Source organism: Odocoileus virginianus, chromosome 21, assembly GCF_023699985.2.
Source record: "Odocoileus virginianus isolate 20LAN1187 ecotype Illinois chromosome 21, Ovbor_1.2, whole genome shotgun sequence".
Lineage (NCBI taxonomy): Eukaryota > Metazoa > Chordata > Mammalia > Artiodactyla > Cervidae > Odocoileus > Odocoileus virginianus.
The window spans coordinates 37,324,345-37,338,732 of NC_069694.1; the positions used below are offsets into that span (position 1 = coordinate 37,324,345).

General features: G+C 37.6%; 1 protein-coding gene across 4 annotated transcripts in view; it reads left to right on the forward strand.

The window, feature by feature from the left end:
- Window positions 1-14,388, forward strand: part of RAP1GDS1 (Rap1 GTPase-GDP dissociation stimulator 1) — a 150,286-nt gene that overhangs the window by 58,010 nt on the left and 77,888 nt on the right. For all 4 annotated transcript variants that reach the window (XM_020901657.2, XM_020901656.2, XM_020901658.2 and 1 more), the window contains exon 3: window positions 10,568-10,690. In XM_020901657.2, the coding sequence (XP_020757316.1) occupies window positions 10,568-10,690 (123 nt within the window). The remainder of the gene's footprint in view (window positions 1-10,567; window positions 10,691-14,388) is intronic.

Consider the following 14,388-nt stretch of genomic DNA (forward strand, 5'->3'; position numbering starts at 1 on the left):
TCTTGGGATTTCAGAAACCTAGCACACATTTAGGTGTTTTTTAGTTTTTTTTGACTCTCGTTATACAAGGCTGTTGGAGCAGTAGAAGAGAATGGTATGTGAAATTTCGTGACCCTGCAAATGAGTTATTCTGTTGGCCGAATTCCTTTTACACCAGGGCATTGTGGGAAAGAGGTCCGGGTGGTCAGTCCCTGATTCTCTTCAAACCCTGAACTGATAAAATGAGATCTACCTATATGATGGGGTGCAATGCTTGGCTCACTGTGTACAGATTTTAATGTTAATCCTATCCAAAAACACCTTTACGAAAACATCCAGAGTAATTTTTAACTGAATACGCAGGTACCATGGCTCAATCAAATTGACATACGAAAGTAACCATCATGAGTGGACTCTGTTCTACTGACGTATCAACATGAATTGTGTGGCATAATAGTTGTGTGTTGGGATAACTGCTAGTGAGGAATGATGCCGTTAACATTAGAGTTTTCCACAAAGGAATCTATAGTTGATTTTTACTGGGTTGATTTCGTGGCCTGCTTTTCAGTATTCGTTGTGATAAACCCCAAAATGAAACTCCAGAAGGCCAAGTAGTGGGTTTTTTTTTTTAAGAGACATCTGGATTTAAATTCTAGGTTTCAGCACACAGTGTTCTCTGGGGTGAGTTCATTTAGATGCTAGTAATTTTCTCTTCCCATATTTCATTGTGAGACATCTTTTCTCCTCCTTGTACTAAAGAAGCAAACAGAATGTTTTGATTTTGCTCATAATAACTTAGTTATGGATTGATCACCTTTTCTTTCTGATGTGTGCATGTGGGAGGGATGAGATAAAGGCAAGGTAATTTTCTAAAATGATTTCTGAAGGTTTAAAGAACATTTTTGCATATGTTTGCTTTTGAAAAAATGTAATCTAAGACCTGATGAGCTTAATGCGAAGTGAAAAGTTTATTCTCGGCATGAGCTAGTGATTGGTGATTCTATGAAAAAAAATTTCTGTTCTTCATGAGAGAATTCGTAAAATATAAGACAGTCTCTTTATAAGCTCAATCTCTTTTCTGTTAAAAGTAATTAGAACTTCTACAACGTTAATAAATACTCAAACATTAAGTTATCAATTATAACATTAATAAAAACTCAACTACCCCATCTTTAGTGTTCTGTGACAGCTTATGCTTCCCTTTTTTTGTTGCTTAGTTGCTAAATAGTGTCCAACTCTTCGGCAACCCCGTGGACTGTAGCCCACCATGCTCCTTTGTCCATGAGGATTCTCCAGGCAGGAATACTGGAGTGGGTTGTCATTTTTTCCTCCAAGGGATCCTCACCCAGAGATTGAATTCACACTCTAGCGTTGGCAGGAGGATTTTTTACTACTGAACACTAGGGAAGCCCAGATACATCTCTAGTCAAACTTTAAGGAGTTTATAACTGAATAAAAAAGGCATATAAAAACACACATTAAATAAGTTTGACTAATTAATATACATTGAAATACATCCCTTTAGTTGAACTTATTTTAATGTATATTAATGTGTATGTCTTTTTTATTCAATATATACTCCTTACAGACTGGACAGTTCTATTCAGCTAGCTTTAATTGGGTCCCACCATGCATTAGTTGGTACTTTGCTCTGGAGAGACTGGATAGGCAAGTAATAGATAAGTTTTAATATAGTGTAGGTCATGGCATCTGGTCCCATCACTTCATGGGAAGTAGATGGGGAAACAGCATCAGACTTTATTTTTGGGGGCTGCAAAATCACTGCAGATGGTGATTGCAGCCATGAAATTAAAAGACGCTTACTCCTTGGAAGGAAAGTTATGACCAACCTGGATAGCATATTAAAAAGCAGAGACATGACTTTGCCAACAAAGGTCTGTCTAGTCAAGGCTGTGGTTTTTCTAGTGGTCATTTATGGATGTGAGAGTTGGACTGTGAAGAAAGCTGAGCACAGAAGAATTGATGCTTTTGAACTGTGGTGTTGGAGACTCTTGAGAGTTCTTTGGACTACAAGGAGATCCAACCAGCCCATCCTAAAGAAGATCAGTCCTGGGTGTTCATTGGAAGGACTGATGCTGAAGCTGAAACTCCAATACTTTGGCCACCTCATGCGAAGAGTTGACTCATTGGAAAAGACCCTGATGCTGGAAAGGACTCGGGGCAGGAGGAGAAGGGGACGACAGAGGATGAGATGGCTGGATGGCATCACCGACTCGATGGACATGAGTTTGAGTAAACTCCGGGAGTTGGTGATGGACAGGGAGGCCTGGCGTGCTGCGATTCATGGGGTGGCAAAGAGTCAGACATGACTGAATGACTGAACTGAACACATTATATAGAGTTGATTACAAAGTGTTAGAGAATTGGACTCAATTCATAGTTATAAGAGTCTTTCAAAGTGTCACAGAGATAAAGATTTCACCTAGGTTCTGATGGATAAATAGGTGTTGCGTTGGTATATTCTGTTATTTTTCTCCTTTTACCTGCCTTTTCCCAAACCTTCGATAGTATCTCCTGTCTACCTTTCCCATTTCTCAATTTGGTAGCCTCTAGCAGCTGGCAGAAAGAAAAAAAACCCAGGGGTACAGAATAATGCTATTAAAATTTAGGGTCATTAGCTTTAGCTGGTTGGAGGAGGGCATGGCAACCCACTCCAGTGTTCTTGCCTGGAGAATCCCAGGGACAGAGGAGCCTGGTGGGCTGCCGTCTATGTATGGGGTCGCAGAGTCGGACATGACTGAAGCGACTTGGCAGCAATAGCAGGCAGCCTTAGCTGGTAATGATTTTTCATATTCCTTCTTTGTAGAATATATTTTTTTTCCTTTTTCTGCTGAGAACATGCTTTATTGGCTTCAAAACACAGCTTAAATGTTAACCTTATTTATGGAAATTTCCATGGTCTTCATGGAGCTGTGATTGCTACCCCTTATACATTCCAGTACTCATGCCTAGAAAATCCCGTGGATGGAGGAGCCTGGTGCAGGCTACTGTCCATGGGGTCACAAAGAGTCGGACATGACTGAGCGACCTCACTTTCACTTTCATACATTATATGTAACTTCCACGGTGATATCAGTCACATTGAATTGTAATAATTTATTTACGCCTCTCTCTCTCTCTCTCACTAGACAGCTCACTGAGGGTATGATTTGTGTCCTCCAGCTTATATTCCCAATATAGTAGGGACTCAGTGAAAATACATCATCTTTGGGTAATCTCATCTACTCCAAGTCTTCAACTACCAATAGGCTCTAACAACTTGGAAACAATGACAGCGTTGTGTGTGAATATTGGGAAAGAGAGGTGAATTTGATTAAGCAGGAACAGGGAGTGCTGGATTTTGGAAATACAGTGTATTTACCTAGGTAACACGAGGGCACACGGACTGTAGGAAGAGCATCCCAAGCAGTGGAAGCCACATGTACAATTTCACAGAGAAGAAACCTGGTTCAACCAGAAACTGAAAGAAGTTTGGTGTAACTAGCAAAAAGGATGCATTCAGGGAAGGGGCTAGAGATGATCATTGGAAAGGGAATGGGGTCATATTATGAAAGGACTCTGATGCTCTGTGTCTTATTCCACTTGGGTCACTGTAGCAAAATAGCCTAGACGTGGTGGTATCTCTCACAGTTGTGGTGACTGGTAAGTCCAAGACCAAGACACCAGATTTTGGTGAGGGCCTGTTTCCTGTTTCATAGATGGCTGTCTTCACTAGAACCTCACATGGTGGAAAAAGCAAGGCACTCTCTGGGGTCTATTTTTGTAAGGTCACTGATACCATCAGTGAAGACTCTGCACTGTGATGTACAAATGCCAACCTCTTTAGGTTTTGTTCCCCAGGGTATTTCATAAGAGGATGGAAATGGATCTTCTACTGAAAATGTTCCTTCACAGAGTTTCACTATACAGTATCCTTATTCTCTTAGCAGGAAGTGAGGAAATCCACATTTACTTTATTGAGGGACCATATTTTCAGTAATCACTCTGAAATTGTAGTTGAACAGTTCCTGTTATATACTCTGCTTTTACCACATTCATTAGTATTGTCCGTCTTGGTATATACTTTCTCAGTAAATATCTTTCATTTTTTTAACTGTGTAACTCAATTTTTAGCAACTACTTTTGACCTAGTTAGTGATAACTTTAAAGAAAATAGCTAAAGCAGATCTCCCTACTTATTCTAGTGATGATTTCCAAACACATAACTTCTCCAACTCCCACAGCTTACATTATCTCTGGAATTGAAATGACTGCAAGACTGTCAAAAATCATTTATTGTAATTTTATAAAATGACTCTCCCAACTTAATCTTTTAGTAAAACCTCTGTTGGTGAGTCATTGTGCGAATAGTTCTTTGTTCTACCCTCTCTCTTTTCATGACTATATCCATCCTTTCCTCTCCTGCATTTCATATTCCTTTTATTTGCTTAAAATCCATGTTAAGGAGAAAAGAGTTCTCATCAGTAAAAGAAAGAGCATATTGTAACTCCTCCCCACCATGTACTTCCATTTTCTTTCAGAAACACTAATTTTTCATTTGTCAGGCCCTTTAATCGTCTTATACCCAGCATACTCTTCTTATGTGTTTTAAATCTATTTTAAATCTATTTCAATTTCTCTATACGCAGTTCCCTTTCTCTGCTTCAATCACTGAGTCAGTTTATCTGTCTCAAAATACTGTGCATCCCTTTCTCACTCAATTGTTTTACTTTAATTCTTACTTCTGCAAAATATGTTAAATAAAAATATTTATCACGTAATAACTTGGTGAATCTGGTCAAGGTGGTGTTAGTACTATATATCTTCTAAATTAACATTTGTGGTAGGAAGAGCGCTGGATTAGGTATCAGAAAAACTGGTTTGTTGTAGCTTTTCCAGGATAGTCATATGACCTTATTTGTGGTATGAAGAAAGCAATCTATCATACCTATGTCACTTAGCTATTTTAAGAAATGAGTTTTTATGATAGTGTCTTTAAAAGATCGAATAGCTTTCAGTCAGGTACCTTTAAATGAGGACACTGTACCTCTGTGTAGGAATTAGTTAAAATGGTGGGGTGAGTGGTGTTTCAGAGAGGGAAGTAGTAAGAAGATATGAAAAGAAACGGTTAATTTGGATCTCTGTAAGTAATTTAGTGTGGCAAGAATATAGTATATCAGTGGAGGAGTATCAGGAGATATGGTTGGAAAATATCATGGATGTGCTTTAAAAGTTACAGACGATCATTTAAAGATTTAAAGTAGGGGAGTGACATAAAATTTGTATTTCCAGAAGCTTATTCTGCCATCAGTGTAGATAACAGATGGAGGGAGGCTAGAGTTAGGGAGACTCTTGAGGAGGCTGTTGCATTTAATAAAGGTCAGAATTGAGAACTGGAAGTCACATGAATTTAACAAGTAAAGAATAGATGCCGGAGATGCTAATCAGATGGGATCTATGGAACTTACACTCTGGTTAACGTGGGTGGTCGAAAGGCATTTATTAAAGGAGAAGAATTTATAATCCTTCTTAGGTTTCTGGCTTAGCTGGGTTCCCTGCCATGAACTGCTATGGAGAATAAAATGAAAGGAAACGAAAGAGGAGAATTGATTTGAGGAATGTTGAACTTGAGGTATTTATTCCATATCCAAGTGCACATGCTTTGTTTTAGTTGGATGAAGGGAGAGAGGATTTGGGACTTGTCTGTGTAGTAGTAAATGAAGCCTTGGATTTGAATCGGATTTCTCAGGCACAGGTCCAGGTCTCTTGTTATACCTTATTCTAAAAGTCTATCCCTTGAGAAATAAATTGTTCCCCAGAGACAAGGATACACATGGCCCTTGAATCATGTTCCTGGTCCTTGCTGTCAATCCCAAATCCGAGTCTCTCTTCACAGTCAGTCACAAGAATCCTGGGACATGTAAGTGAAACTGACTGTTTCCTATTGTTCTTATAGCTAGAAGTAAACAATACTGTAAATCTAAACCAAGTACATTTTAAATCTATTAGAGTCATAGTAATAACAGTCATTATTTTTGCTTTTCTATCTTGGAGTTTACTGTAAATTGCTTATCAAATGCTTTCCATTAATTTATCCTCATGAAAGCAGATGCTAACGTAACATCATAAATTCAGCTTATGATAGTAGCATACCTGAAAACCCCCTCTTGATATATAATTATAAAGCCAATTATTTTAATGTATTTACTTGACAGCTTTGTTGGGAACTTTAGCCTTTCTCCAGCCATGTCTTCAATTATGAGTCGTTCCCATTCCACCTGTTCCCTGCCTTCTGCTAGTTATTTGCCTTGAGAAATTCTGAGTTGTGCTTTAACTTCTCCTCTCCCTATAGCATTGTAGCCCGGCTTCTTGATTTGCTTTTCTTTCAAGCTTCTCTGACCCTATTGCCTGGTTGTTTTTTTTCTTTTTCTTTCTGACTCTGGCAGTTTCATAACGAAGCTGCGTTTTTGCCATCAGGAGGTCAGGTGGAGTATGAACATACGACTGCAGAGACCAGAATGAGAGCCTGCACAGCTGCAAGGGCGCTATGATGGCTGTGGCTCCCATAGATATAGTTTTAGAGAAGCAGTTGCCCTTCGTGTCTGGGTCCTTCAAAATTCAAGGACAGCCAGCTGCCTGTAATTTGTAGACATACTCAAACATTTTTATGGCTGCACCTAAATGTGAAGGGGGAAAGTTGGATCAATTCCTGCAAACATTTAAAAGGAGTGCATTTACAGTGTCAGTAGTGGTCTGGGTAAAGATAATGAAAAGTGCGCCTTTTTTTTTTTTAGAACTCCTGATCACGGTTTTGTTTTTTTCTTTGCAAGCAGTCAGTCAGCTATTCATTTAGACCTGCATACACCACATTCACTGACTCTCTTAAAATCATTTCAGGGGTGTTCACAGATATCAGAGAAAATGTTTAGTTCACAGATACACACTGTAATATGGAGTAGAATGCCAGTGTAGAAAGCATATGTGGAATGAGACTGAAACTTTGTAATTAATTATTTGATAGTGACATTTTAACAATAAGCTGTATTTGACTCTGTTTTCATGCCAGATGAAAAAAGATAATTCCCAGCTGTTTCATTTAAATTCTAGACCTCCATAGAAATCCACATGCTAGCAAGTAAATAGAACTCCTTTTCAGTTTTTCTAAATGGTAAATCAGATTTATATGAAAAACCAGATTATATTTTCTCTGACAATAGTATTGGAAAAGGTACTATTCCCAAATCTTAATTCATTGTATTACAACTACCCTTCCAATACTTTGGATTGTATCCATGGAAATTCATCAGAGTGCAAGAGTTTTGTATTGTTTTCTTTTATTCCCCTTGCCCCTGACCTCAGCTCTGATGTTAAGCCATTCTTTTAGTTATAGTTAAAATGAGACATGCATGGGTGATTTGCAGTTAACTCCTCGCCTCCACACACACAAATGCCTCAGCCTCACATCTAATCATGATTCATGCCTTATGCCAAATTCTTACTGTCATCCCAACACCAGCAGATGGTGGGACATGACCCCTGGGGCAGTCTGACCCAGTGTTCTAAGGTTGTACATCTTTTGGTAGCAGCGGTCAGAAAAGGAAGAATTTTAATGTGGCAAATTGAGTTTTTCTTTTGACTTCTTGCTTTAAAAAAATTAATTAATGGAAATTTGGTGTCAGATTTTCAGGTGGTACCATAAAAACTTATTTTTTAATCCCAGAAACAAAAGTGAAAAGGCACATTGTATTTTATAAATGGGCTTGCTGAAAGAAAGGACAGCTGCTGTGTTTATATTTTGTCATGCAAACTACGTTTGTAGTAATCTGAATTGTGAGAAATGAGTGAATAACAGCATACAAAAAGACAAATTTTATTTATTTATGCTTAAGTACGTTTTCTGTTGTAAAGAATGGCACCAGTGGATGCTAGATGACACACATGTTGAATAGTTAGTGTAGTTGAGACTGAATTTGCTCCTTATGCTCTTTGATTAGTATGATTGGTGACTTTAGACAAGTTTACTTCATCTTTCTGGACCTCTGTTTCTTCACCTAATAAAAAACGTTGTTTTAAAGTACCTCCGAAATAATCCTTTTTATTATAGAACATAAAATGTAAGAAACCAAAATGATATTAGCTACTTTAAAGTGTACTAGGCCTATGGTAGGAAAAGGAAATGCATGGATGGAGTTTCAACATTAACTAGTCCTGATTACTTGATCTTTTGTACTGGATAGATAAACATAAACATAACTACAGTATTTGCAAAGGAATGTTTTTAAGATAATAAATCCATGGAATTTTTTACAGTCTTCAATTTTTACAAGTTTTTCCATGTAATTTTCTATTGATTTAGCCATTAATTCTAGCTTCTCCTGATGACTTTAAGAGTATTAAAGCTCTCTTGCCTAGAATCCTGGGTAGTCATGGGTTGCGCAGAACGTTGCTGTGTAGCTTTTGGACCAGAACCCAAGATTAGGGCTGCCTTTTGCAGTCAGTAGGCATGCGCTTACAGTCACCTGTGCATGCATTTCACTCAGGGTTTTATCTTACTGTGCATGAACAAAATTTTTTTTTTTCTATTCCTTTGTTGTAGATGTTAATTCTATTGCTCTTTTTAAGGAATTGCTGGTCCTTATTCACCAAGTTGATTTCAGGGTTCTTGATGGATTGGGACCCACAGTTTGACAAACACTGAGCTGAACAATCAGCACTTGCTATAAAGAAATAATTATTTTTTAGACTTTCTCAAATTATTAAAAATGATTTCCTACTCTTTATTAATCACAGCCGCTGTCATTTACTTAACAAGAAATCTTTAGAGTTCTTTTATTTATATGTGTATTCAAAGGCTATAAAAGATATTGAGGAGCTATACATAGAAACAACATTCAGATAGAATGTTTTGGGGTGTCTGTGAGTTTGATACAGCTTTGGACGCCCTGTCTTTTAATGTTCAGAGTAGTGTTCCTGTTTTGCTGGAAGCCTGGCGTGGGGTGTCTTGCATGGGGGTTTGCTGGCTCTTGGGTGGAGCTTGGTCTCAGGGCAGGTATGGGAGGCTTTTGGGTGGGCTTCCGTCTGTTAATGTTCCCAATGTCAGGAGTCCTGTGGTGGTCCAGAGTTCTGGAGTTGAGCCTCCTGCCTCGGTTTTGGTCCCCCTCTTACGGTAACATCAAGAGTTTTCCCTTCATACGGCACAGAAGGCAGAACCCCTGGGTTAATGGTGAAATGACTTTCCGGAGCCAGGAACACCCAGAGAGATTCACAGTTATATAAAGAAGAGAGGAGGGAAATAGAGGTGACCAGAGGGAGAAAATGGAGAGTCCAAAGGGAAGAGAGCGACCAAGCCAGTCATCAGATCCGTCATTCTTAAGAGATTGGTTTGCCTTTCTGGTCCTCTGCCAGCATTCAGAAGTTGTTTTGTGAAAGTTGCTCCACATGCAGGTGATCTTTTGATGTATTTTGGGGGGAGAAAGTGGTTTCCCTGTCCTGTTCTTCCATCATCTTGGGATTGACCCCTAAATAGAATGTTTTAATGAGCCTTATAATGTTCTGTTTTTAAACACATGGCATTCCTCTTCACTGTTCAGAGTCAAATAGTAATTTTAGATTTTGTTTCCTTGAGCTTTTATTGCCATCATCATTCCAGGTGTACATCATCCCAGTTACTGTTTTTTAATAGGTCAGACTTTTTTACATGAAGTGGCTTGGCTTCATGCAAAGGCTCTTCATTTGCAGTTTCACAAAGATGGAAAACAAAGAAAAGAAGTGGACCTCTTGAATTTCTATATAACCATATAGAATTCTGAATGAAAGTGAAAGTTGTTCAGTCGTGTCCAACTATTTGCAACCCCACGGACTGAATATAGTCCATGGAATTCTCCAGGCCGGAATACTGGAGTGGGTAGTCTTCCCTTCTCCAGGGGATCTTCCCAACCCAGGGATTGAACCCAGCTCCCACATTGCAGGTGGATTCTTTACCAGCCGAGCCACCAGGGAAGCCCAGAATTCTGAATACCATGGCCTTATTCCTGCCTAAACTGCTTCCGTTTTTCGTTAGTGGTGTTTTGAATAAGTTCTGTGAGAAACACAGTAATCATACGGAACTGAATAGTCTCTTCTGTCACTCCATGTAAAATGATATGTGGTGAGTTTTTTGCACATGTAATTGCCACTTTTAATTGCTGTAGCATTATTGGAAGTCATAGAATTTATATGTATATAACAATACACTATTAGGAAACTCAGAAGGGAAGTAGAAAATAAAGCATTCCTATTCTGAATAGACAGGATTGGAAATAACATTGAAAAGTAAGTGTGGTATGCAAATAGTATATTCAGAAAGGATTCCTTTGTAATCTGACTGTAGGTTTACAAGAGATTGTATTAAAAAGTGTTTCGCATAGGGAAAAACCCATGATAAAAGTGGCTTGTGGACCTGAAGATAATTTTATATAAATACATTTTAATATAAATAAATAATTTCTGCTATAGATGGTGACAATTCTTAAAGAATTTACTGTAGATGTAATTGTCAGTGTTAGTGTTGAAGATGTTCACTGAAGCTCTTTGTATGTATCTCTTTCAGATATGGAAACAAGTGAAAAAATCCAAGGAAGTGGAATACTTCAAGTGTTTGCAAGTCTGTTGATTCCACAGTCCTCCTGCACAGCCAAAGTAGCTAACATCATAGCAGAAATAGCCAAAAATGGTGAGGTTTTCCTCAAGAGCTTTTCTGCTGGGAACATCTTCAGTTTTACACCCTACCTGTCAGTATGTTTTATTAATTTATGTTTCCATTTTGCAGATTAGACCTTTTTTAAAAAATTCTCTGTTTTTCTTTCCATTAACTTTTTCTCATGTGATTGTTTAAAATGACTGTAGTCCCTCTGTTCATACATTGCCCGTTTGCTCTTCCATTCTGTCAGAGCAGAGTGAAAGAATAGCGCTGCTCATCCCTGCTGTTTCTGTGTTCTTATACTTGGCTATAGGATTCTCAGATTGTCACCAAGTCATTAATCTTCATTGTCACAGGAGACGTTACCTTTTTCAGTGTATACATTGTTTTCTGTTCTATCCAGAAAATATGTTTGTCTGACCTACTGACAAACCTACTGACATGGCAGCTGACTGCAGTAGTGCAGTCAGAATACATACTGTGTTTTCTGAGTTCCCCTTCATGAGAATCATTTATTTCTTAAGTTTCCATGTAAATATACTCTGGAGAAATAACCTCAAAGCATGGATTATATAATAGTCATCCCGTTATACATGGTTTGTATCCAAGGGAGAGGGGATTCTTTGGAAGATATTTCAGCAATATTTTGTAGCAGAAATATTCGTATATGATTTTAGTTCAGTCAATTTAAGAAAAACACTGACTTAAAAATTTTTTTTTAAACTTTCCATTACTCTATGAAGTGAATCGAAGAGGATTTGCTGTGATGTATGTCAAAGAGTATATTGCTTATGTTTTCCTCTAAGAGCTTTATAGTTTCTGGCCTTAAATTTAAACCTTTAATCCATTTTGAGTTTATTTTTGTGTATGGTGTTATAAAGTGTTCTAGTTTCATTCTTTTACAGGTAGCTGTCCAGTTTTCCCAGCACCCCTTATTGAAGAGGTTGTCTTTTCTCTATTGTATATTCTTGCCTCCTTTGTCAAAAATAGGGTACCCATATGTGTATGGGTTTATCTCTGGGCTTTCTGTCTTGTTCCACTGGTCTTTATTGCTGTTTTTGTGCCACTAGTATTCCGTCTTAATGACTGTAGCTTTGCAGTATAGTCTGAAGTCAGGAAAGTGGATTCCTCCAGTTCCATTTTTCTTTCTCAAGACTGCTCTGGCTATTCAGGGTCTTTTGTGTTTCCATGCAAATTGTGAAATATTTTGTTCTAGTTCTGTGAAAAATACCATTGGTAGTTTGATAGGGATTGCATTGAATCTGTAGATTCCTTTGGGTTGTGTCCTCATTCTCATAATATTGATTCTTCCAAAAACATGGTATATTTTTCCATCTGTTTGTGTCATATTTGATTTACTTTCATCAGTGTTGTACAGTTTTCTGCATACAGGTCTTTTGTCACTGGGTAGGTTTTTCCCTAGGTATCTTATTCTTTTTGTTGCAGTGGTGAAAAGGATTATTTTCTTAACTTTTCTTTCTGATTTTTCATTGTTAGAAGCACTGACTTCTTAAAGCAGTTTTTAAGCATAAGGGAAGGCCATGCTAAATGCAATAGCATTAGTATGCCTCTATTTCTCAAAGTTTGATATTATTTTTAGTCTTCTTATTTTAGTAAGTTGCATATATTATACTTTAAAAAAAAGAAACTTTAAAATTCTGGTCTCAGTTTTACACAGTTTTATACATTGTGTAATCACTATGCAGGTGGTGTTGTGAAGTACCAGTATATGTTGTTTTTGGCCCATTAAAACAGCTTGTTCATGTGTGTTACCAAAAAGAATTGCCATGAAAATTTTAAGTTTGTTTCGTTGTTGTTTAGTCACTGTGTCATACTCTTTGCGACCCCATGGACTTCAGCATGCTGGGCTTCCCTGTCCTTCACCAACTCCCAGAGCTTGCTCAAACTCATGTCCATTGAGTCAGTGATGCCATCCAACCATCTCATCCTCTGTCGCCCCCTTCTCCTCCTGCCCTCAATCTTCCCCAGCATCAGGGTCTTTTCCAGTGATTCAGCTCTTCACGTCAGGTGGCCAGAGTATTAGAACTTCAGCTTTAGCATCAATCCTTCCAGTGAATATTCAGGACTGATTTCCTTTAGAATATTGACTGGTTTGTTCTCCTTACTGTCCGAGGGACTCTGAAGAGTCTTCTCCAGCACCACAGTTTGAAAGCATCAAAACTTCAACCCTCAGCCTTCTTTGTGGTTGAGCTCTCATGTCTGTCCATGTTTGTTTGCAGGTTTCATTTGTTCAGAGGTGCTCCAAATATATTTTAAATTTCAGTGAGGTTCTATGTTGGTAAATCATGTTTTTGGTTGTTAATGAAAACTGATCATCTGTTGTTTGCATGTACATCTAAGCTATTATGGTTATAATCACTATGCTCTGCCTTGGATTTGAGCTGGTCATAAATGTTGAGAGATTCCTAGTGGGTCTAGGATTATTTAGTGTACTTCAAGCAGATTTGAACTGCTCTGAATAGATAGGGATTACCTTGGGACAGCAAAGAACTCTTGAGGCAGATCTGGTTTGAGAATGAAACCCCTCCAGACATTGTTAACCTAGACCATCCACTATCTAAATTCTTCTTAGGTGCAAGGTAGCTTGATTTTTGTATCAAGTAGTTTATATTTAACTTCATTAGAAACACAGTATAATTTCCAGAAATCAGTTTTTATCTTTAAGCTCTTTTCCTTAGGAATGAGCACACACACATAACATAGATTCAGAAATTTTGAATAGCTAATTTTGAAATGGATTGCCATTCCTATATGAGCTCACTGAGTAATATCAGTCCTCATAATACTTTGTCACAGTTTCACGATAACTGCTGCTAGAGCTTGCTTCTAATAACATTTTAGTAGATGACAGCTCTGTTTTAAAGACATAATTAGTAGCATTTATACTTTTAATTAGAGGCTTGTTAAGGGCCTGTCACTAATCCCTGCTGGTTACAATAAATGGGACCCAATTTAAATGGTTGTTTATTGCTTAACCACCACATTGTTGTTGTTGTTGTAGAAGTGACTGGCTGAGAAAGTAGATTAGAGTCTTCCTTTTAAAATAAATATCTTCAGAAATGCAACATGACCCAACAGAGATATTAACTGGGCTTATATTTCTTCTTTTAGAAACTTGACAATGAAAGAAAATTGTGTGAACTAGGGAAAAAAAGAAATTAGAAGTTGACAGGTTCATCATTACTCTGCTATGCATGTTACATAACAACAGAAGAGAAATATTAGCATATACTTGTTAGATTTTGATTAATTATAAAATATAATTTTGTTTAAATGTTTATTTCCAAAAATATCCTCTAAAAATTGACATAACTGACTATGTGCTGATGTTCAAAAACCAGAGGCTTAGTAAGAAGTTCCAGGTACAAGTTTAATGTGGGAGCATAGCTATGACCATAAGTTACAGTAAGAGATTTGATGCTTTTTAAAGTAAAGTATTCCTCTAGATAACAGATTTAAGATGAATTTGGGGCAAAGAAAAAATAAGCAGAAGAGAAAGTGTCCATGAATATTTCTTCCTTTTTAGAATTGTACTCTTAAAGTATCTTTAATAATAATAACAATACATTTCTGAAACTGGTGCTATTTCGTGCCTACAGTGCTAATAAGTGAAGTAAAAGCAAGTAAAGACTTTAGATCTTATTCTCCTCCTCCTCTTTCTCCTCTTAAAACATGCAGCTAAGAAAATAGTGATAAATTAGGATAATGAA